General features: G+C 32.0%; 1 protein-coding gene across 1 annotated transcript; it reads left to right on the forward strand.

Moving 5' to 3' along the window:
- The first annotated feature begins 3,344 nt into the window (after window positions 1-3,344).
- Window positions 3,345-20,601, forward strand: Oseg2 (intraflagellar transport protein Oseg2). The gene is made up of 17 exons (XM_080153761.1): window positions 3,345-3,544; window positions 3,856-3,953; window positions 4,943-5,040; window positions 6,023-6,115; window positions 6,550-6,680; window positions 6,823-6,860; window positions 7,054-7,189; window positions 8,204-8,281; window positions 8,893-9,006; window positions 9,233-12,796; window positions 12,988-13,205; window positions 13,842-13,986; window positions 14,360-14,476; window positions 14,704-14,790; window positions 14,963-15,052; window positions 15,444-15,534; window positions 20,173-20,601. The coding sequence occupies exons 1-17, from the start codon at window positions 3,432-3,434 to the stop codon at window positions 20,242-20,244; spliced, it is 5,283 nt and encodes a 1,760-aa protein (XP_080009887.1). The 5' UTR covers window positions 3,345-3,431; the 3' UTR covers window positions 20,245-20,601.
- The last annotated feature ends 3,859 nt before the right edge of the window (window positions 20,602-24,460 follow it).

Below are 24,460 nucleotides of genomic sequence, written 5' to 3' on the forward strand. Positions count from 1 at the left end.
GTTATGTGATGCAAGCCGGTAAATTCACATTTCACTCATAGCGTTACTGACTGACTGACGGACATAAAAGTGGAGTAGCTTCGCCAGAAAAATATAAGAAAACTGAGTAAATCTTTAATTTAGAAATTATTAAATGAGATACTATAAATTATTACAAATGTTATGTATTGCACATATAGTAAAATTTGTAAAAAAAATTTTTTACTTTCTTTAAGCAGGATATGATAAATATAATTTTTTAAAAATTTACTGATAACTTAATTCTTTAAAAAGCCAATAATATTGATTTAAATAATTGTTCTCGTAAAGGTTGGCCTCAGCAAATACAATAACTAGACTTATTGCAAAGTCTTAATTAATTTTGGCGAAGAAATACTTCCATTAATTAAAAGTTTTAAAATTGTGTTTTTCATGTTTGTATGTTTTAGTGTATAATGATGTTTATCTGTCTGTCTGTATGTCCGTCTGGATGAATCTAAATATCTGCTTTTCAGAAAAAACTTAATAAATTATTATACAATGTTTTCAAACTATTTTTTGGTAGGGGGGGGGGGGGGGAGGGCATCACAAACGAAATAAAGTTGAAAAAATGACTAATAGAATAACTTTGCTAAACCTATCTTCAAATTTTAGTTTTTGAAAATAGTATCCTAGAGGATTTTACCATTTCTTTTGAAACGATTGGTCCCTTTCTTTCCCCTAAATGAATTAAATATTTTACTTGAAGCTTAGATACCGATATAGTTGTCCTTTACAGTGAAGCTTCTTATAGATACAGGAAAACTTTTAAACAAAAAATACCAGAAAAGCTCCAAAAATAAATGCTCCGCATCCCTGCTTTTCAATAGCTTTGAGTAAATAAAAGTAAAAAAAAATCCTCGAAATTGTCAAGCACTTACGTCCTAGCTACCTTGACGACAAAAATTACCGTAAAATATAAATGGTAAAAGTGAAACACACATCATGCAGTAAAAATTAAATAATATTTATACATATAACAAAATACCTCTGTATCGCATTGAGTTATATACAATTTGCATTTTACGATAACTTTTGTCGTTAAGGTAGCTATAACGCAATTGCTTAACAATTTCGAGGAATTTTATATGCAGTTCTTTTTCAAAGCGTAGCTTTTCTATAATTAGGGTAGGTCCGTCCATCCGTACGTCCGTCTGTCATCCAATAATATGTAAACAACCCACTTAAACACTTATTGATTAAAAAATGAAACTACAAAAATTATTCCGTGACCAATATGAAGCTTCTTAAAAAGAGAACTAAACGGTACTTTGTTCAGTGAGAATTTAACTAACAAACATATATTTAAACATTACTACTTTAAATATTTTCTCCATCTACATTGTCAAACTCTTTTTTAAAGTCTAGATGCAATTAAATAAACATTTCAGGGTTTAAAAGGGGGACAAAGCACCAAACAAGGAACCAACTAATTCAAAATTTATATTTAAATTCTACAATACTATCTAAGAAACTAACGGCTTTGAACAGTTTCTCTGTAAACAAACATGTCTATTTACAAAAAAAAATAAAAAAAAAAATAATTTTTCTATTTGGGGGGATGTTGGGGGTGTCTTATCCGCCCGCACCCCCCCCCCCCAAAAAAAAATGCTTAAAACCACCAACGGACCAGTAGGTATATTCCCTGAAGAGTAGAGCCCGATCGGTTTAGCGGTTACCGAGATTTTCAGCTTACAGACAGAGGGAGAGACACCAAGCTTTTTTGAGGTATAGATAAAGAATAGACAATGACAGAAATCGAACACAGTAAAAGTGTCTGACTGATTATGACGTAACAAAAAAATTTGCCAATGAGAGGTCATTATTGACCAATGGTAAAATTTATAGTGGCCTCTCATTGGCTATTTTTTTTTGTTACGTCATAATCAGTCAGACACTTTTACTGTGTTTACAGAAATCAATTTACAATATGCAGGGACAATATGAAAATCTATATTAAATTCCATCTATGTAAACTATTAGAGTACATTCTTAATAATTGCCTGTTTAATATAGTAAAAGAAGTAAAGAAGAAAAAAGGAGGTCTCATATATTCTTATTTGAAAAATCTCATAAATGATAGTTATTTAATACATCGTCCTAACTCCTATTTACGCGGATATTGAAATAAATAACTGTAAGACTAAAACATTCTCCTCGGGGCTAACAAAATTTATATAATTGTTATAATCTTTATTTTAATATTTGTAGAAAACTGGCTACAATACGATACGATTCCTGTCTTTTCAGTATGGTTCAGAACCAGTTTTAATCAAGCGGATATTAGTCGGTTTCAAAGCCATAATGGAAAGTTTATTGAAAATATCTACTAAGGATTAAAACACCATAATTTTCTTTTGAAACCCCAGGCTATGAATGCTTACAAACCGCTAGCTTCTCTACCATTTATAAATGATTATATCATTGCCCTCACTATGCAAGGTTATTCATGCAATAAAAAATACCTGCTTGCTTTCTCAAAGTATTTTCATTACTGTAGTTGCCCCTAGTGGTTTCTAGTGTTATCAATAATTATAATCACATTATACTTCAAGTCCGGGCTTTCCTATTTTAATGCTGGTATTATTTGTGGTTATTTGACGGTAGAAATCAATAAAATTCCTTTCTATTAAACCATTGAGTGGAAAATTGTTATTTTGAACGAATTAATTTTGGTTTTATATTTTTATTAGTAAAAGACAATAAAGTATAATATTAAGTATTTTTTTAATGTTTCGCATATTTAAAAAGCAGTTTTGATGCCTAGAGATAATTTGTTGTTAATTAGAGGGATGTAGAGACCAATTGACTGTAATTCATAAAGTTAACCAAAGTTTTATAAATGCATACTCTTATTTTTGGCTCAAACACTTTCAATATTTTATTCAATTTTATTTGTTGGTTTCAAACTAGACGTGTCGATACTTTTCTATCAATAATTTATCTAAAAAAGTGATCATCTTTATAAATCAATTTATCGTTCATTGTCTTATCACATAAGAACCCTGTGTAGATTACAATGATAACAAATAAAAATTAATACATTTTGTCAAAATAGTGGTCTTCTTTCTTAAATTCTATAAAACGAAAAATAAATTAACTTTGTCTCTAAAATGTTCATTTTAGTAATAGGAAATTATTTTCATTTATAGAGAGACATCCTTTCGCGGATAGTAAAATAAAATTTGTTTTTATTATTCATAGAAAATTGTCTAGATACTATGCGATAAATGTTTTTTCAATACAGTCTAATCCTGCGGATAATGGTCAGTTTCAAGGCCATAGTGAAAATATCTTTCTCAATTCTTCACACAACTTGCAGATAATACTAAAAAATGTTCTCCATTTCTCCATTAGTTGACTAGCCGCTGTATAAAAAAGCTGCTGTTTAATAAGCTGCTAACTGCCACGCCATGCAGCTGCGTTACCTGAAGAACATTCAGGAGGTGCAGGATGGAGCGGCCAAGATAACAGCTATGGCCTGGTCGCCTAACAATCTTAAGCTGGCCGTTTGTACTATAGACAGGTAAGCTAATAATTTTTCCTATGTAAAAGTAGCATCTGATGTTCATCATGGTTTATCTGACTGTGTGTTTGTACAAAATAATTTATCTAGCTAATTGACTGATATGGATCTCCTTTACAGAGGAGCTTGGGAAAGTTCATAACCCTTGGAGGGAAGGGTAACTTCATACTACAAAAATAAATAGCCCATGGAATTCTTTAATTTAGGGATCTTGAGGGATAAACAATGGAGATTAATTAATGTACAACTACATTGATGATACACATTGATACCCCTTTTCGTGTTGGTTAAACTATTCTTTCCATTTTTAGAGTTGTTTTGCTGTTTGATGAAACTGGAGAAAAAAGAGATAAATTTTCTACCAAGCCTATTGATTCTAAATATGGTAAAAGAAGCTACGTTGTAAAAGGTAAGTCAAATCCTAATAAAAGCAGCAGTAAGTCTGTTTCTCTGTCTGTGTCTTACCTCAAAATCTATCTAACTGATTTACCGATATGGTTCTCATTTACAGTGAAGCTTCTAATAAAATTCATGGAAATCTTATAACTATTCCACCCTAATAAGAGGAAACTCCCCTGGAAAGTGAAGGGTCGACTTTCCCCATTCACTTTTACTTAAGTCAATAGGAGCTTATCACTATAAAAAATTAAGTATACTTATGAATTGTTTAAGCAAAAGATAGGTATAGAACTATTTTTCTAAGATTTTAATGAAAGGTTTCGTGATTTTTTAATAGATTATGAAAAAAATTGTTGTGCTGTGCAATAAACTTTATGCACTGTTCATGGTTACCAGGACAGAATTGATTAGGATTTAGCTCCTTTACAGTTAATATAGTAATTTTGATTGTATTTGTATCTTATTTTTTTTGATTTTATGACTTTGTTTAAAGAGAAATATGCACGAATGAGAGAAAATGATTCTAAGCACTTTCCATCTAAATGTTTTTTTTGTGTTTTTTTTTATGTTTATAATGGGGTTATGTTTAGTATCTTCATATCAATTTTAAAAAAATAAGTTTCACCATGGTTTTATTTGAAAAAAAAATCTAAAATGTCAGGCTTTGGCTATTTATCATCAAATGTTTTGTTGAGTTCAAACTGCTGTAACACAAACGTAAACTTTTCCAATGTAAAATGTTAATTCAGAAAAAGGGATTGTAACTTGTAATATTGTTTTTATTAAATTTTTTTATTAGCGTATTTTTCTAATTTAGAGCATTTGATTATGATTTGTCATGTTATTTTATTTGAACCTTTAAACTCAACAAAACAATTGATGATATTCATCAAAAGAAGCTTAAAATTTCAAAGTTTAATTCATAGAAAACCATGGTGAAACTTAATTTTTTTTTTAGTTGGTATAATCATATCAAACATATCCCTAGTATATATATAGGTTTAGCCTTCAGTCCTGATTCCACCAAGTTAGCAGTGGCTCAAACAGACAACATTGTTTATGTATACAAGATTGGTGAAGATTTTGGGGAGAAAAAGGTAAATGTTTGTTTTATTGATATAATTTCATTAAGGGGCGTCGTAGCTCAATGGTAATAAAACCATCAATATATTTAAAATGTTAATAATATTGTAAAATAAACTGTCTAGTAACTCGATTGGCGGAGTGTCCAAAGATCGGGGGTAGTTGTATGATCTTATGGTTAATAAATGATTTTGATTTGATTTTTGATTTAATGCACTAAGTTACGGTGGTGAGAGTTCGAGTTCAAGTCCCCATGTGGCAACTCGAATTTCTCAGTCGCAATTCATTCACACAACTTCCCCTTAGTTGTGTCAGAAGGGTGATAATTGGGTAGTTTGGATACTCAATAGTCAAGTACACAATATCAGTACAACCCTTACCCAAGCTCCTCTGTGGAGAGCATCATTCATTACGGTGAATTTATTTGGGACACCTGCCATACTCGGCGAGGGTGAGGTAATAAAGAGTAGGTCCCTTGAGACAGCGGATCAAGTACTTGTACTTGAGCGTGGACCTTGAGCTGGCTCTGGTGCTAACATACAAAAGTGTTTCGTCCTACTCCATGACTACTTAGGTTCAAACACTAAGAAACCATGGCTACACACACACACATATAAATCAAGATTTGGATAACTAATAAACCTATTGAATTCTTCATTCTATTGAAGGCTAATTTACTGATTTAAAGCATTCATAGTTTGATTTCAAAATAGTCAAAACTCCAGATCAAACTTTATATTTCTTCAGTGACTATACTATATTTAAAGTAGTAAGGATTTTTTTGTCTTAAGTTTAAGATCTCAGAAATTGCTGGTCCGTATTGGTTGTACTTTTCAGGAAAGATTCGTAAATGTATTCGGGTGGTTTTAGGATATTTTATCTAAACATCCCTGTCTTCCCCTAGAGGCTAGGGGCAAAGCAACTGGTTAGTATTACAAAACTTTAATTCTAAATGATAAGAATCCCAATTTTTAAAAGCAAAATTGTCTATTTCAGGTGATCTGTAACAAATTTATCCAGACCAGTGCTGTTACAAGTATTTGTTGGCCAGGGGCAGGACCCATTGTCCTAGGATGTGCTGATGGAAAGGTTAGAGAGCTTCGATGTTCTAGTTTCTAGAGTGGTTATAAAATAGATGTATTATTAACAGATGGTGAAGAATGTAAGCCACAAACAAAAAAGCTTTGGTGATTAGGTTTCTAAAACAATTTTATCTTTAAAGCAAGTAAGGACGTCCATGCTTTATTGAGATGGGTAATTTAAGGGATTTCAAAGGTTTGTGGGGGATAATCTAACATATTTCATATAATATTGATGGGGTAAAATGTGGGGATTCAAAGTTTGAAGGGCATAGATACACCTTTACTCCTTATATAGAGGTAACAATTGTATGCTTAGTTACTTTTAATATACTTCGAGACCTCTTTGTTCAAAGTTTAAAAGGGGTACTTAGTAAATTGGCATACATAGGTCAGTGTTATAAAAATGAACATAGAAAAGCTAAAAGATTTTTTTTCATCTAGGTTAGAGTAGCCCACTGTAAAACCAACAAAGCGCAGACATTGTACAGTGCGGACAGCTATGTCTGCTCTTTAGTTCCTAATGGAAATGGAACCGGTTTTCTCTCTGGCCATGCTGATGGATCAATTATCAGGTAAAACTTCTTTAAATTCATGAAAAATGAAAAAAATATTTGTTGTTTAAATAATGTTTTTAATTACAACTCTTGTTCATTTAAAACACTACCACTTTGTATCATGATTTGATAAATTTGAAAATCTAATTGTGTTTTTTAGATGGTATGTTGCTGAAGACCAAATGGCTAAACAACAAGGTAAATTTAGTAAATATTCTGTTAAGCTGCTATACAAATACTTATTGAATATTATAACAAAAATAATCTATTGAGAAAGCTATATTACACTTAATCAAAACATAGCAAAAAGTTTCAATTCTGTTTAAAGTCAATTTTTAGGTAAAAAGTTTTCTATTAAACTATGTTAATAAAAAGTCAAATACAATTTAAGGAAAAGTAGTTGTCCACTCTATCCCTCCCTATGCTATCTGCTGGACCTCTCAGCATATTTGTGTGGCGGGACCTGATAAGAAGGTCGTCTTCTATACTGAAGATGGCCTACTGGCCCAACAATTTGATTATTTCAGGTGATTTTTAATTATGACTGCCTCATTTTTAAGTTTTCCTATATAAACTTTTATGAAAATATTCAAGTACAATTGATAAAAGATATAATATAACAAGGATGACAACATCCATAAAAGCGAAGCACTGAAACGGTAGAACAAACGGACATTAACACTTGTATAGTGTCATAACTGAATAATCATAATATAAATGTATAAGAGTCAAAGCAAAATTGTAAGTAAATTTGTTGAAAAACTGCTTGATTCAGGATAATGTTTATGGACATACTTACATTTTTAGGACTTGATTATAGAGTTGCTTTGCTTATTAAATTATACTTTGTTGTCCCAGGAATTAATATACCAAAAATCAGATCAATCGGATGATTAGATCACATAAAAATTTGTTGTTAAAAAAGTAAAAAAATGAACATGTTTAAAATGGACGTACGGACATTTTGGTGATGATTATAGAGTTGCTACGCTTTCTAAATCGTACCTAACTACTAAAGGAATCACCATGCAAAATTTGAAATCGATAGGACAATTCTAACATGCCAAAATTAACGAAAAAAGCTATCCGTTACGGACGTACGGACGGACGGACGGACTTACGGACGTACGGACGGACCGACCCTAATTTTAGAAAAGCTTCGCTTTTAAAAACCACTTTGAAAAATAAAACTCCAAACCGTGAATGTGAGATATTGAATTTCTTTGAATTTTAACTATATTAAGAAATACACAGAGAAAGACTAAACTACATAACTTTTGTGTCACTTTTGAGGAAGACGATTCCTATATGACCTCATATAAAGGGAAAAGAAAAAGGGAAGGGGGGAAGAAAATCTCTTCGAAAGAGATGGGAGAAAAGGGAATCGTCTTCCTCAAAAGTGACACACAAGTTATGTAGTTTAGTCTTTCTCAATACACAATGTCACTTACATCATTTCAAAAAAGCCATGCAAAGAAGCTTGACTCTGATAGAAAGAAATCTGAAAAGTTTCTTCAAATAATATAATTTTTTTACTTTAGGGAGCCAGATGAAAAAGAGTTTACAGCAATGTGTTGTAGCCCTAGCGGTCAAGCACTCTGTGTTGGTAGCTATGACAGGTAGCTTTAATGGTTAGATTGATAGATAGATAGACAAATATACAAATAGGTAGATAGATAGATACAAATATTTACAGCAATGTATTGTAGCCCTAGCGGTCAAGCACTCTGTGTTGGTAGTTATGACAGATAACTTTGATGAATAGTTAGATAGAAAGTTAAATATACATACCTATGGATAGATAAATAATCAAATATATTTACAACCAAGTGTTGTAGCCCTAGCGGTTAATCACTCTGTGTTGGTAGTTATGACTAGTATCTGTAATGGGGATAAATATCTCAAAAATCAGCCATGTGACGTCTTTAAAAAAGGATTGTCCATCTCTTTTTTAGGTTTTTTTCCCACTTCTCCTCTCATTTTCTACTTAATTATGGCGTCACATGTCTTATTTTTGAAATATTTTGTCCCCCTCCGCATGCAAGGTAGATAAATAGATAGATATATTAGATTGGAAGAGAAATATATCTATACAATACACACTTGCAGTAATCCACAGGTAAAGTTCATGTAGAGAGATAATTGGATTTATGGATTTAAAAATAGAGAAAAAAATATGACAGAAAGGTTAATGTTATTTTTAAAAATCAAATAAACATTTTCTATCTAGATTGCGGGTGTACAGTTGGAGCCCAAGGAAAAACTTGTGGGAAGAAAACACAAGCAAAGAATTTAGGAATCTGTACAGCATTACAACGCTGGCCTGGAAAAAGGATGGATCTCGGTAATTTTAAATAATTTTTGTTTAACTTTAAAATTGATAGTTTACCTTATGTTCGTTGACTAGACATTCCAACCTAAGCTAAATAAATGTATGTACAGTAGATATTTTTTTAGAAAGAAGGTAATATATTAATTAAAAATTGGAGAATTATTTTTTAAAATATTTTCTAAAACACCTTTGTAGTCCCTTATTTATGTCGTTGAAATTAAAAAGAAGTTATGTTAAGGATTGCTGTTGGATCTCTGTGTGGTGGAGTCGAGCTGTTTGAATCTGTATTGAAGCGGTCAGTCTGGAAGAACAAATTTGAGCTAACCTACGTGGGACCCAGCCAGGTACTGGTCAAGCCTCTGACTCCAGGGGCCAGAGGAGTGATACTGAAGTCATTGTATGGTTATGAAATAGAGGATGTCAAAATTATGGGAGGTGAGGGGTATCTAGTAGCCAGAACACCTGAAACTATCCTACTTGGTGACCTCCAGAAGAATTTGCTGAGTGAGATACCCTGGCTGAATTCTGGAGGCAATGAAAAGTTTTACTTTGACAATGATAATGTTTGTATGATTTTTAATGCTGGGGAACTAAGTCTTGTAGAGTATGGCAAGAATGAGATTCTTGGTTCTGTGAGGACTGAGTTTATGAATCCACATTTGATCAGTGTCAGAATTAATGAGCGCAAGCAAAGAAATGTTGATGAATCCAAGAGGTTGGCTTATCTGCTTGATTTGAAAACAATTGCTCTTGAAGATCTTGTCTATGGTTATAATCTTGGACAAGTATCTCATGATTCTAAAATTGATTGGATAGAGTTAAATGAAACTGGAAGAAAGCTGCTGTTCAGGGATAAACGATCAAGATTGAATCTGATGGATGTTGAGACCATGAAGAAAACCTCAATTCTCAATTATTGTACATTTGTCCAATGGATTCCAAATTCTGATGTAGTGGTGGCCCAGTCACGTGACAATATGTGTGTTTGGTATAATATTGATGCTCCAGAAAGAGTTACCATGACTCCTATCAAGGGTGATGTTGTTGATGTCAACAGAGAAGATGGTAAAACTGAGGTTATTGTTCAAGAGGGAACACATCAATTTATTTATGAGCTTGATGAGGGGCTCATTGAGTTTGGCACTGCTATTGATGATGGCGACTTTAACAGAGCCATAACATTTTTAGAGTCTCTTGAAATGACTCCTGAAACTGAAGCTATGTGGAAAACTCTTGCAAAGCTATCTCTGGAAAATAAACAACTTCAGATTGCAGAAAGATGTTACGCTGCATTGGGTGATGTTTCTAAAGCAAAGTTTCTCAGAGAGACACTAAACATTGCTGAAGCTATGTCAGATACTTATGGTGGAGATGGTATGGACTCTCCAGATGTTTGGGCAAGACTTTATATCCTTGATAAACAATTCAAAGCAGCAGAAGGAATATATCTGGAACAAAATCAAATTGAATCTGCTATAGATATGTATAGAAGCTTGTCAATGTGGGATGAAGCATTGAGTCTTGCAGAAGCTAAAGGACATCATCAACTTGATGAACTTAGAGAAAGCTATATGAGATGGCTCATGGATACAAATCAGGAAGAAAAGGCTGGTCAACTTAAAGAAGAGGAAGGCAATTACATGGAAGCTTTGAATCTTTACTTAAAATCTGGCATGCCTTCTAGGGCTTCAAGGCTTATTCAAGGACATGATCACCTGCTTGGCAACAATGATCTTGTTGCTTCAGTGATTAGTTCCTTGCTTAAAGGTGAATTCTTTGAACAGGCTGGAGAATTGTATGAGAAAACTGGTCAACAAGAACAGGCTCTTGACTGCTATAGAAAGGGTGAATGCTTCGCTAAAGCTGTTGAGTTGGCAAGACATTACTTTCCCACTGAAGTTGTTGTTCTTGAAGAGGATTGGGGTGATCATCTTGTTGGAAACAAACAGCTTGATGCTGCAATCAATCATTACATTGAGGCTGGCAAGTCATTAAAAGCTCTTGATGCTGCAATAGGTGCAAGACAATGGAAGAAAGCTGTTCAAATCATTCAAGTTGTTGAAGATGATAGTGGAGCCCTGAACAAGTATTACTTTAAGCTTGCTCAACATTATGCAAGCCTTAGAGAATATCAAATGGCTGAACAGTTTTACTTGTCTGGCAACTTTAAGAAGCATGCCATAGAAATGTACAACAGTGCTGGCAAATGGGATCAGGCTCATCAACTTGCTTCAAAGCATCTTCAATCAGATGAGGTTACTAAGATGTATGTTGGTCAAGCTCAGGAACTTGAAGATATGGGGAGATTCAAAGAAGCAGAAAAGCTGTATATTAGTGTAAATGAACCGGATCTTGCAATTGCAATGTACAAGAAGCAGAGACAATATGAGAATATGATGAGGCTTGTTCATACCTATCACCCTGATCTAGTCCAATCTACTCATATTCATCTTGCACAAGAACTTGAAGGTGAAGGCAACCACAAGAGTGCTGAGACCCATTTCTTGGAGGCAGGTGATTGGAAATCTGCTGTACACATGTACCGCAATGTTGATGCTTGGGAGGAAGCGTACAGAGTGGCTAAGAACAATGGTGGACCTAATGCAGCTAAACAAGTTGCCTTCCTTTGGGCTAAACATCTTGGTGGTGAAGCAGCTGTGAAACTACTTAAATCCTTTGGAATCCTTGAACATGGTATTGACTATGCTTGTGAAAGCTTCCAGTTTGAGTTTGCTTTTGAAATGGCAAAGCTGGCCATGCAAGAGAAAACTGAGGATGTTCATTACAAATATGCTATGGCCCTTGAGGATGAGGGTAAATACAAGGAAGCTGAGGCTCAGTTTATCAAAGCCAAAAAGGCTAAAGAAGCTGTGCTCATGCATGTACACAATCAAGATTGGGATTCAGCACAAAGAGTTGCTGAGGAACATGATCCAGACAGTGTAAGTGATGTTCTTATTGGACAAGCTAAAGTAGCATTTGAAAGTAAAGACTACACCAAATTTGAGGCCTTACTACTGAGAGCCCAAAGACCAGAATTAGCAGTAAAACAGTACAAAGACAATGGACTTTGGCCTGAAGCACTCCGAGTTTGTAAGGAATATCTACCAAACAAACTGAATGCTCTGCAAGATGAATATGAAAGAACCAACATGTCTGCAGGTTATTCTGGATCTGATGGGTTCCTGGCCCAAGGCAGGAAATGGGAAGAGAGTGGCGAGTATCAGAGAGCAGTTGAGTGTTACCTCAAAGTTGACACTCAAGTTACAAGAGATATGAATACTCTATCAACAGCTTGGACCAAAGCTGCTGAACTTGCCATCAAGTTCCTTGAACCTGACAAGGCGGAAGAAGTTGCAAATGTTGTTGGACCAAGACTTGTTGAAATTGGAAGGCACAATAATGCTGCACAGCTTTACCTAGGAGTTGAGATGGTCAGAGAAGCAATTGATGCATTCATATCAGGCGAAGAATGGTCTAAAGCTAAGAAAGTTGCAAAAGAACTTGAACCAAGACTTGAAGGTTATGTTGATGAAAAATATAAAAACTTCCTCAAGAATGAAGGTAAAGCTGAACAGCTTGCTAATGTTGATCTCATCAGTGCTCTTGACATGTATGTTGAGCAAGGAAACTGGAACAAGGCTCTAAATACAGCCTCAAATCATGGTCCTGAAGTTCTTCATAAGTATGTTGCTATCTACGCTACACAAATGATAAAGAATGGGCAGCCAGAAAATGCTCTGGATTTATACAAACAATATGGAACTCCTCCCTATGCAGCTAATTATAACATTTATAAAAGGCAGGATTATAGGGATAAGTAAATGGTTCATACTAAAATGCAAATAATTTTTATGAAACTTTCAAATCAAAGTTAGATATGGTTTTGTGTATTAATAAAGAGTCATTCATATTCTAGATATTTAACAACAATTATAATTGTTAGTTTCAAAAAATAGCATTATTTCACTCATCCCTAAATTCTTGAACCAGGATTGGCATTGATTTATTCTCCAGAAACATGGATCCTGGTAACTCCTACCACCTGTGGGCGTCCCTCAGGGACATGTACTACAAGCTGCTTGACTCTATAGGCAACAGTGATGCTCAAGCTGCCACTCAGTTCAACCTGCTGCTGCTGATATCACATTACTATGCGATGAGATCAGCAACTTTCCCTCATAAGAACCTGGAAGAGTTGTCAACAAAAATAACAGGAATTTTTCTCCTTCCGTAAAGAAATTATTAAAAGCGAAGCTTTTCTATAAATAGGGTTGGTTCGTCAGGAACAGTTAGACTTTTTCGTCCATCTAAAATATTTTAATTGTCCTATCTATTTCAAACGTTTCATGACGAATAACAATAAGGAAGGATACCAGAAGCTTAGACACTATATAATTGTTACAAGAAAGTCCGTACGTCCATCTAATACATGATGACTATTTACTTTTTTGACTAAAAATTATTGTATGATGTAATTGTAATTCTATTTATCTGATTTTTACAACAAATACACTTTTATAGGTGAAGCATTCTATGATTAAGGCCTAAAAATGTAAATATGTCCCCAAACAGCATCTAGTATTTAAGGAGTTTTGCAACATTAATATACTTACAATTGTATTTAGACTCATACATTTATATTCTACTTATTCAGTTCTGACACTTTACAAGTGTTATTGTTTTACCGTTTTGGAGCTCCGCGTTTATGGATGCTGTCATCCTTTAAAAAAATACAGATATCTATTAAAGAAAAAGAAAAAAAAATTTCAGTAAAAAAAAACATAATATGAAATGTTGCTTTTTATGATAGCATTCAATTATTTCAAAACGAGAAAAATATAAATTTTCAGTATCCTTACTGCGCCACAGTGATATAATACCAGCAGATAAAGCTTTCTTTGATGCTGGTACAGCATGCAAGAATATGGGATGGGATAACATGGCTTTTGTATTTTTGAACAGGGATAATTCATCATATATATTAACTAAGTAAAACTATAAACTTTATAAACAAATTTACCTAAATGTTTAATCTTTTAATATAAAGTAGTAAGGCTTTTTTGTCTGAAGCTAAAGATCGCAGAAAATATTAGTGTAAAATGATTTTATTTTTCAGCGATGCTTCAGAGCTATTTTTCTGACGTCCTCGCCATGCCCCTTAAGGCAAGGGGCAAAGTAATTCTAAATGAATTGATTCTCTCATCTTTATGATTCTCATTTGCAATTTGATAACTTGTATTCTCAATATTATGCAGGTAATTTGCACCTTTACACAATAGTTTCAAAACTAAGCAATTTTATTACTAAATGTATAACTAAATTAAAAAGATTTTTTTCTATAATGAATTTTACCTTGAATTAGATACTTAGATATCTATGAAGCCATTGAAGAGAGATCTCTTGATCTTCTGGATAATTCAGATTTTGTTGATACTGATATTCCATTTGAAATTCCTCTACCAGATGGACCTTATCTCAGGTTAGTTTTAGATTTTAAATCATATTCAATATTTTATATAAAAAGAACTGACGTCCAAGGAAGAGGGGGTAATATTCTCCCCCACAAAAAATGTGCTACATTTTCCCCCTCATAGCAAATTTCCTCCAATAATGAGAATAAGAACCCTTTTTTGAGTAAATTGTTAGAATCTTCCATCTATTGATTAAATTTAACATTAGGTTTAACTACTGAATATAATTTTTTAGTGATAGAATTCATGAGGAGGTTAAAGAGTGGGTTCTGGCTGTATCTATGGATCAAAAAGTGGAACAGACTTTACCTATTGATTCCAGGTATTATATAAATTTGAAAAAAAATTATTTAAGCGTATAGTTTTTATGATTTCTTTACAAACAAATTGATATCTTTCCATATTATATTTTAACCCTTAAGATTTAATTTAAATGAGATTTTACATACATAACAGAAGGCATGAAATGAACTCATCTTATTTGTTATTTGCAGGATGACCTATGAAGCTTCTCTGGTAGCTGTAGGATCTGGAATCAGATCTGAACCTTGTGTCGTCACTGGTTATCCTGTTCTGGACAACAGGTAAACTATCTATCTAACTATCTATCTATCTATCTATCTATCTATCTATCTATCTATCTATCTATCTATCTATCTATCTATCTATCTATCTATCTATCTATCTATCTATCTATCTATATATCTATCTATCTATCTATCTATCTATCTATCTATCTATCTATCTATCTATCTATCTATCTATCTATCTATCTATCTATCTATCTATCTATCTATCTATCTATCTATCTATCTATCTATCTATCTATCTATCTATCTATCTATCTATCTATCTATCTATCTATCTATCTATCTATCTATCTATCTATCTATCTATCTATCTATCTATCTATCTATCTATCTATCTATCTATCTATCTATATATCTATCTATCTATCTATCTATCTATCTATAGGATTGAGTTTGCTCGTGGAATGTATGCCAACAAGGAGGATTGGAACAAGCTGATTATGGCCGCCAAAATGGTTTCAGATTCCAATATACAGGTATGGCAGTTCTATTTTACTTTTGTGTTTGCGCATATTAGTCACTAATTGATAAAAAGAAATTTAAGCGATTGAAGAATGATCTAATATAAAAAAAATTAACAGATTTTAAATCACGAAACCTTTCTATTAAAAAATGATAAGTGCATTTTCAAAGTTTTTTTTTTAAATATATAGATATCATATACTCATTTTTATTGGGGAGAGGGAGTGGTGTTGACATCACAGACACCATTCTTCTTAGTACTGTAGATGAAAGGTTTTTGGGGTAACATTATATTTTCAAAGAAAAATTAAACAAACACCAAACCTCTCTTATTAGCCTCTATCCTTATGAAGTTTTTGTACTAATTTATCAGAAGTAGCGAAGCTACTCTTGAATTCCCATTGTCTTTGTTTGTCTGAGGTAAATGTGATTTTTTGGCTGCTATTGAAGAAAGAAAGATGAAATTTTTAGTGAAGATTCCTAAGATACATGTTCACCTAGTCTATACATTGTTTTGTCTGTCTGCTGTATGTTATGCTTACATGATTTTTTTGTGCTTTGCCACTTATAGATGTTTTCATCCTTGTTATCATTTATTTGTAATTATCGTGTTGATTGATAGATTTATGTTAGAGATATAAATAGGAAATATTTATAGAATTATCTAAAATTATTATTATAAACCTGACCTCCACTTTATAATAACTTATCATGTGAACATTTTTAAGTATTTTCCAAAATTTACAGTTTGGACCATTTTCCAAAAGGACCTTATTAAGTTTCCAAATTGTTTGTTTGTTTTGTTTTATTGTGAGATGCGAGAAATGACCATTATTTTATTTCAATAGTTATAGAGAACTGGTTATAACAAGATACGATATATGATTTTTCAGTGTGGCTGATAACTGGTTTAAATCCAGAGGGTATTATTCGGTATTGAAGCCATATATGAAATTTATTTTTCTGTTGATTTTAATATAATGTTAAGCATTGTTAGGCATTGTTCCAACTTTTCTCCAATGCCATTTTAGGCCGAGAATCGAACCTATAAACCTCCGTATCTAATAGCGGAATAGCTAATTATAGCATCGAATTATAGACTTTTTCTCTGATACTAAAATAAAGCTATAACATTAAAACCAGGCCCGTGCTAACAAAACTGGTATCAATTTTTCGTGGAAGATTGTCTGTAATACGATGTTATACATGACTTTTCAATATGGCTGAGAAGCGGTTCTAATCCAGCGGATATTAATCGGTTTCGAAACCACACTGGAAACATTTCGCTTTTTGTGCATTAAAAAAGTGCTAGGTGGGGGGGGGGGGGGGGAGGGCGGTAAATTATGGTTACATTTTAAAAAGTGGATAATTTTAATATCAATAAATAATTATTCCTTAGCTTACTAGAAAGAGATTTAAATCTAACCATAATTGTTAAAATTATAATCATTATCATATAGCGCTTTTAACCCTTTATAGAGTATTAGGTTAACTTGTGCTTCTACTTCCTGGTTTTTAATTATTTGTCAGTCTGTCTTATTCAATTATTGATTTGAAGTTTTTTGTTATGAACAGCATTTTTGGAGTGTTTTTATTGTTATATTTTTTTACCATTATATATGTGTTCACTAATCTAACTTTTTGTCTATCTGTATATTAGAACTGACCATTTTCACTAAATCTAGAATTGTTAAAAGGAGTAAAAATATACCTAATCTAAACACCTTATATGAATATTGTTTTTACGAAAATCCTTTCCAGTATGCTTCGAAACCAATTAATATCCGCTGGATTAGAACCGGTTCTTAGTCATACTGAAAAATGTATCGTATCGTATTACATCCAAGTTTTCTGCGAAATATACTATCAGAATATTAAACCAGCTTTGTCTAGCCCGTGCTTCGGCATCTTGGATCTAACAAAGCTAGTGATCTTATAATTGTACATTTTTATATCCGAGGAAAGCTGTTTATATCAAGATGTTTCGCCCCCTAAAGGCATTATCAAGATCAATCGAAACAGACAGACAAACATTCTGTTACTTTAAAATTTTCTTAAATTGAATGTAATTCGTCTGTAAAGGGATAAAATGGACCTAATCTAGAATTATCTAAAGTTTGGATATGTATCCTTACTTCTATATTAGCTTGAATTAAAGTGTTTCTATAAAATTAAAATATTTTATGATCCTAGTTTTTTCGTTTAGTGTTTACTTTTTTAGTTTCGCAGCTATTCTGTAACTAGGATAATTCTTCCCAGCGTAGTGGCAAATTGTCCTTGTTATAAAATGTTTCGTGCTAATGGATATTGAATGCGTGGATATTGTGGATATAGGAGAATTTGTATCAACAATTTAGGTTGCTAATATAGTCCTTAGATATTGGCCAATCGTAACTCGAAGTTCAAGGAAGGTGCTTAGGTAAAGTCAATCCTTCACAATATCCACGTAATTTATATCTTTTAAACGTAGCGAGATTGAAGAAACACTTCCAAGATTGCGCTGAGAAAATTTGTCTAAAATTTCTCACGGTTCATGTGTGTGTTTATGTGTGTTAGTGTGAGTGTGCCAGTGTAACACTGACCCTGAAAATTTGAATGACCAAGACTGGCCAACAAGAATTTGTGCGATGCAAGTACAGTAAACTGTAATACAGTTAAAATAATAAGAAATGCTACTTTGGTAAATGGTATTGTGTAAACTGTCAAATACGTTTTGTTACAGTAAAGTGGTCAGATAATCTTTATTTAGGATTAAGAAAGACAAAAAAGAGGTTTTTTTATTCGAAAATTTGAAGGGAATAGGTTTAGGGCCCATTTTTCTGTTCTTGTTAAAAATAGATGTAATGATCAATATATTAGGTGTATGTTTTGGTCCATTAAAATTTGTGTTTAAGTAGCCATAGCAAGGTGCAGTTGTAGTTATTAACATCAGGAATGTAGGGCTCAATAGGAGCATCCGTGATTTGACTAGGAAATGAATCTGGAATGATTGTATTTCACAAAATTTGTCGACTTGACTTTGCATTGGGTTACATTGACGTCATGTCTATTACAAAAGTATTGCAACCAAGAATCTATATATATTTTGTTAAGCTATACAATTGATAATAGTCAGGGACAAGACATGGCTGATAAATAAATTGATGTACATCTCAATTGATGTTACTCATAATTATCCCTCCTGTAGATTACTATTAGTGGTTGAAATGGTTAGACACCCAACTTAATGAACTAACTAATCAAAATAAAATAAAATTCCCCAAAGTTGTTCAGTCAACAAATAAGAAAACATTCTTATGAAACTTTAAGACAAAAAAATATCCCTGTATCTCTGAGTAAAGTAAAGTAAAGGCTGTTGTGCGGTTTGGTTGGTCATCATTATACAAGCACAACAAGGACCATTGCAAGGAAAAATATACTTTTTTCTTTTTTTGGTATGTTTATTTCTCAACAAATTGTTGCGCCTATAGCATTTAGGGGACTTGGGATTGTAGAGTAAGCTTCCCTAAAATTTAAAACTTATCCGTTCAATCTTATCATAGGAACCAAAAAAATCTTACTACTTTGTAAAGAACGATATCGCTAGGTTCTGAATTTTTTTTTCATAATTAAACATTACTTCTATACACAGTAGCAAGGTGTTTGACAGATACGAGTTTTCCAAGAAGCTTTTTAAAGGTCCCAGGGTGGTTTTCACTTTTTCTTAATTGAATTTTTAGATGGTTTAAGACTTTTTTTCCAACAAATGGAAGCTTCTATTTTAAATAAGAATCTTTCTAAAATATCTGCTATTTTATTGTGACCTTTTCTCAAATTTTGTTGAATATTTATGTTAATTTGAAGTATAGAATGCTACGTTGCATGTCAATTTTAATTTGACCATTGTATAGGAAAATTTTTGACGATTTCCACACTGCACTGGTTGTTTTGTAAACTTATAAATACCTCTCTTATGGGTAAATTTCGTAGGCATAATTTCTTAAAGTAGATAATTTAAGATTTAATATTTTCATACAGTTTTGAACATAAGATTTTTAATAGAATTTTTCTTTACTTATTTATTTATCACTCTGTACAAACGTCTAAAATATATCTAGTCGAATTATTGTGTTACACTAAATTTTTTGTTGCTAGTATGATTTTTGATGAGGAATAATTAATTAGTTTATGTATAAGAAATTTATTTATGCTTGCTTTTTCAAGGATTTAATAAGATTTCAGCAATACAAAGTATTACCATATTCATATGTATGTTGGTTCATCTGTTGGTCCTTATGTCTGTTGGTTTATCTGTCAGTCCGTCTGTCTGTTAGTTTATCAGTCATTCCGTCTATCTGTTAATTGATCTGTCCGTCAGTCTGTTAATTGATCTGTCCGTCTGTCTGTTATTTCATTCATCTGTCCGTCTGTCTGTCTGTTAATTCATCTGTCAGTCTCTCTGTTAGTTTATCTGTCAGTCCGTCTGTCTATTAGTTTATCTTTCAGTCTCTCTGTCTGTAAGTTCATCTGTCAGCCCGTCAGTCTGTTTGTTTAACATAAAACATAAACATAAACATATTTATCTTAACTAGGGGCGATGCTGTTCTATATATTATTTGATACCTTTATACGCCATGTTCATTATTTGACTTATTTTTTATTTCATTTTTCAGGATGTGTTGAAGTTTATATCCGAGTGGTGTGGCGTTGGCGGTAGCTCTCAATTAAGTTACTCCTTCCATTAACAACCTTGGAATTGGATGAATAATCAAATTGGAGTTAACTTGGAGGAATGGCGTTAAACTTTATGTGTATGTTAGGGGAGTGTGGCAAGCTTACAAATTTCTTTATATTAATAGATAATTCTTTTTTTTCAATATAACGCCATTCTAATAATGTTATTAGCCGGAATCTCAAACAAAATTGAATTCTACTAACATCTCAGTTAAAAGCTTATTCTATTTATAATGTGATTTTAAAACTTTAAAAATTAAAAACATGATTTTTACTGTATTATTAAAGTGTAATTGTAAGAAATATAAATTAATCAATGTAATATAATTTATTATGTATTTATAAAATAAATTAAAAAAACAGAAATTTGTATAAAATTTTTCTTAATTTACTTAAATAAATTGCCCAAAGTTCCAAGGGTAACCAATTCTTGGATAGTACAATTACATCTTATATGAAACTTATATGGTAATCTAAACTAACACCTACCTGACAACTAGCGGACGTTGCGGTGCTTTATACCTGGGGCTAGGCACATGGTCGTGAAATATTAAAAGAAGCTTATAATCAAAAAAATTCAAAACAGAGATATAAAATCTGAAAAAGTTATGAAAATTTAATAAAGAAAGGGCAAATATGATTCAGACTACAAAAGTATAACAATAATCGAACTAACCTCTGAACCAATATGGTTCTCATTTACCATGTAGCTTATCATACGTCAAAGGATTTTAAGTAATTTGGGGAAGGAAGTGTATCATCACCCTCCTAAGAGATATCGCCAATAGAAAAAAAACCCCATCCCCCCCTTCCACAAAGGTTTTACACTATTTTTTTAAACGAATTCTCCATAAATTTGGTTTTTAATCCTTGATATTAAATCTTTGGAAGCCTTATTATTCTATTTGTTTAGCAAAATGCCGTTCCCTGTCTTTTAAGGATCATCAAGTTATCTCAATATTAAATCTGCAGGGTGAACCGTAAAATTTGTGCATAGTAATATTTTGCAGAAGTGTGTTATTAAAAAAGTGTCAAAGAACTATCTTTTTATGACTTATTTGAGAATATGAGGCAAGAAATCATACTTTCATACGGTCAAATTTGTTTTGTATGTTCAAATCAAAGTGTCATAACTAAAGATGAAACAAAAATTATCTTTGAACAAAATAGACAAATCTTTAAATATTAAAAATACTCTATAATCTTCTAAAATATCAACATTGAAAAAACTTTTCCAGTGAAAACATCTAATAATGTTAATGCAAATCTTTCTAATGATATATGACGTTTTTAAAAATTTGCTACATTACAAAACAAATGGTTGCGAATTTAATATTTGCGCTACACCCTGTATGCAAAACTAATCCTATTTTGCAATAAATAGACTATTTGAAATTATCTGACCACTATAAGCTGGTTCCTTTCCTTTGTAGGGGGATAAAATGCCCTGTTTAATAAAAAGGTGATATTTTCTTGTATATATCCTGTGGAATTTAAAGTGTCATGATACTAAATATATAAGTCTAAACAAATTTGTTTTAGGACATATGTACTTACAGTTTTCAGTCTTTATAATTAGCATTTTACCTGATTGTCTTAGAAATCATCAGACGTACGGACTGACAGTAATTATAGAAAAGTTTTGCTTTAAAAAATAAAAGATGTATATAATGAAAAAAAACTAATAAAAAAACAAGGATGACAGCTTCCGTAAAAGTGAAGCTAAAAAAACAGCCTAACAAAACAAGTATAAATTTGATACTGTTGTAAACTTGATTATACAATATACATATGCTTATTACATTCTGCCACTTCGATTTAGGAATTACCATTTCAAAAAATCAAAGAAAAAGTACAACTGCATAATGAGTTAAAAATCAACGTGTAAAAAAAAACAAGAAAACTTGAGGCTATTTAAAAAAAAGCCTCACGGTAAAGAAAGTGTTATCTGTCCAGCAAAAAACGAGATCTTTCGGTACAGGCAGAGATAAAGATAGACACACATCCTGCTACTTTAATATAAAGATAGATGCATGGGGCATTTTCCAAGCTCATAATTCTTACTGCCTGTAGATAGGATTAAAGGGTATAATTGAGAATTTTACAGCTGCATAATGTACAATAATACATATTTATTTTTAGTAAGGATGCTAACATAATCACTTTATTCCTTCACTAGTCACTTGGCCTTTAGCCTCTAGGGAGGAGCATGTTAGGCCAGGAAAATAGCCTAAAATCACTCAAAGAAATTTATGACTAGCCATTTCCGAGATCTTTAGCTTTCGACAAAAAAGCTTTTCTCTTAGTATCTAACGGTTTTGTATTAAATAAGGTAAGGCGAATGGCATAAATCCATCCCATAACTTTCAGTTAAACTGTAGCCTACAACCATATTGGGAACTATTATATTTCTGAATATTTCCTTCATTAGATAACTCAATAGGTTCAGTGGTTAGCAAGATCTTTACGGACACACAAATTTAAATAGATTAATTAAGAAACTATATAAAATTTATGTGTAGATATTATAAATTTATTTATTGCACCATATTTCATGTTCTCTAAAAAAGTGAAACTCGCAGGGGGCTAAAATTACGATATCCCCTATCCACCCATTTATCCCATCCCCTTCCCTTTTTCTAGATAAACGAACTGACCAATGAATAGTTCCATGCTAGCAACCTAAATTGATAAAAAAATTTCCCTGATGTCATATCCACGTATGTTCTATATCCATTATTTTAGCACCCTTATTTATATTACATAGAGAAAGTTAAGATTTTGATTTATTGACGTACTCAAAACTTTCTTCTAATCTTCTTAAAATAAAATATCTTCTTTATTTTTTTTTATTTCTTACATATAATACAATTTAAAATTGAGATTCTTTAAACTATAACGAAGATTTTCCGATTTAAATTTATCAATTGGTATTTTTTGGCCTCTAAATCAAAAAGTACATTAAGTAACCCAGCTATAAAACAAGCATTTTATTAGAAATTTTAATCGAGACTTATTGAAATTTTTGTCCTTGTTTTATAATAACGCCACTCCCATTTTTTCATATTTTTGTTTTTGTTAGCACAGCTACTATTCAAGATTCTCGTGTTTGTGCGTTAATTTTAAACATGTAAATTTTTAACTTGGTACGATATTATCATTCAAATCATTAGATTTTTTGGATCTACTGCAGTTCACGGTAAAATATTGCTGGTAACGAATATTGCCAAAAATCTATGAATTTTAAAGGCTGCTAGCTGCCTAACGGCTGAACGTACAGATCATGCCCGCACACAGTTTTAAGCAGCATAATAAGACCTACAAATAATCTGGAATAGCCATAAATTAATAATGCATAATTATCTTGCAGTGCAGAGAAATGCGCGAAAAAGGCCTATTTTACGCGTTTTTTCTTCAGTGAAGCTTTCCCTGTGCATCATTGGATCTTGGCTATTTCAAATTATTTGTAGGCCTTCTTATACCGCTTAAAATGTTGTGAGGGTATGATCTGTAAGTTCAGCCGTTTGGCAGCTGGCAGCCTTTAAAATTCATAGATTTTTGGCAATATTCGTTACCAGCAATATTTTACCGTGAACTGCAGTAGATCTGATTTTTTAACTATAATTCCTAGGACAACAAGGTACAAGGACAGATATCTCTATTATTAAGTTTAATAAATGAAATCATGTCTTTAAACAGTATTCTGTATATACGCAATTTTACGCAACAAGTTTACATTAAATTTAATTTTGTTTAGACTTATAAATTAGGTAATATCTTGCTCATAAATTTTTAAATAAAGTTGTATTCTTCGTTTGCCAAAACGTTTGATTTTAAGACTTTTATTTTATAAATGATGACATCCTTGTTTATAGAAAGATTTAAAAGCATAAATCTATTAATAATGCAAAGCCTATTAAGGATAATTTAAATTGCATTATAGTTAATGCAATATTGCTACTTATTTCAAAATTAATCAAAGATTGATATCCTTTTATCTTTAAATATAAAAGTATCTTTTAAATAATGTTTTAGATTTCTAATAAAATTTGATATAATGAAATTATATAAAGAACATAAATAATTATATACATATATTAAGAATAACTTAAAATTAAAATTAGCCAATCAAGATTTCAAAAGAGTACCCAAAGTTTTTAGGACTATTAATAAGATTATCAAACTTTGGGTACCAGTGTAATTTACAGCCCAATTTCCCCTCCCTCC

Source organism: Acartia tonsa, chromosome 3, assembly GCF_053477335.1.
Source record: "Acartia tonsa isolate MP-2025a chromosome 3, ASM5347733v1, whole genome shotgun sequence".
NCBI classification, from domain to species: Eukaryota; Metazoa; Arthropoda; class Copepoda; order Calanoida; family Acartiidae; genus Acartia; species Acartia tonsa.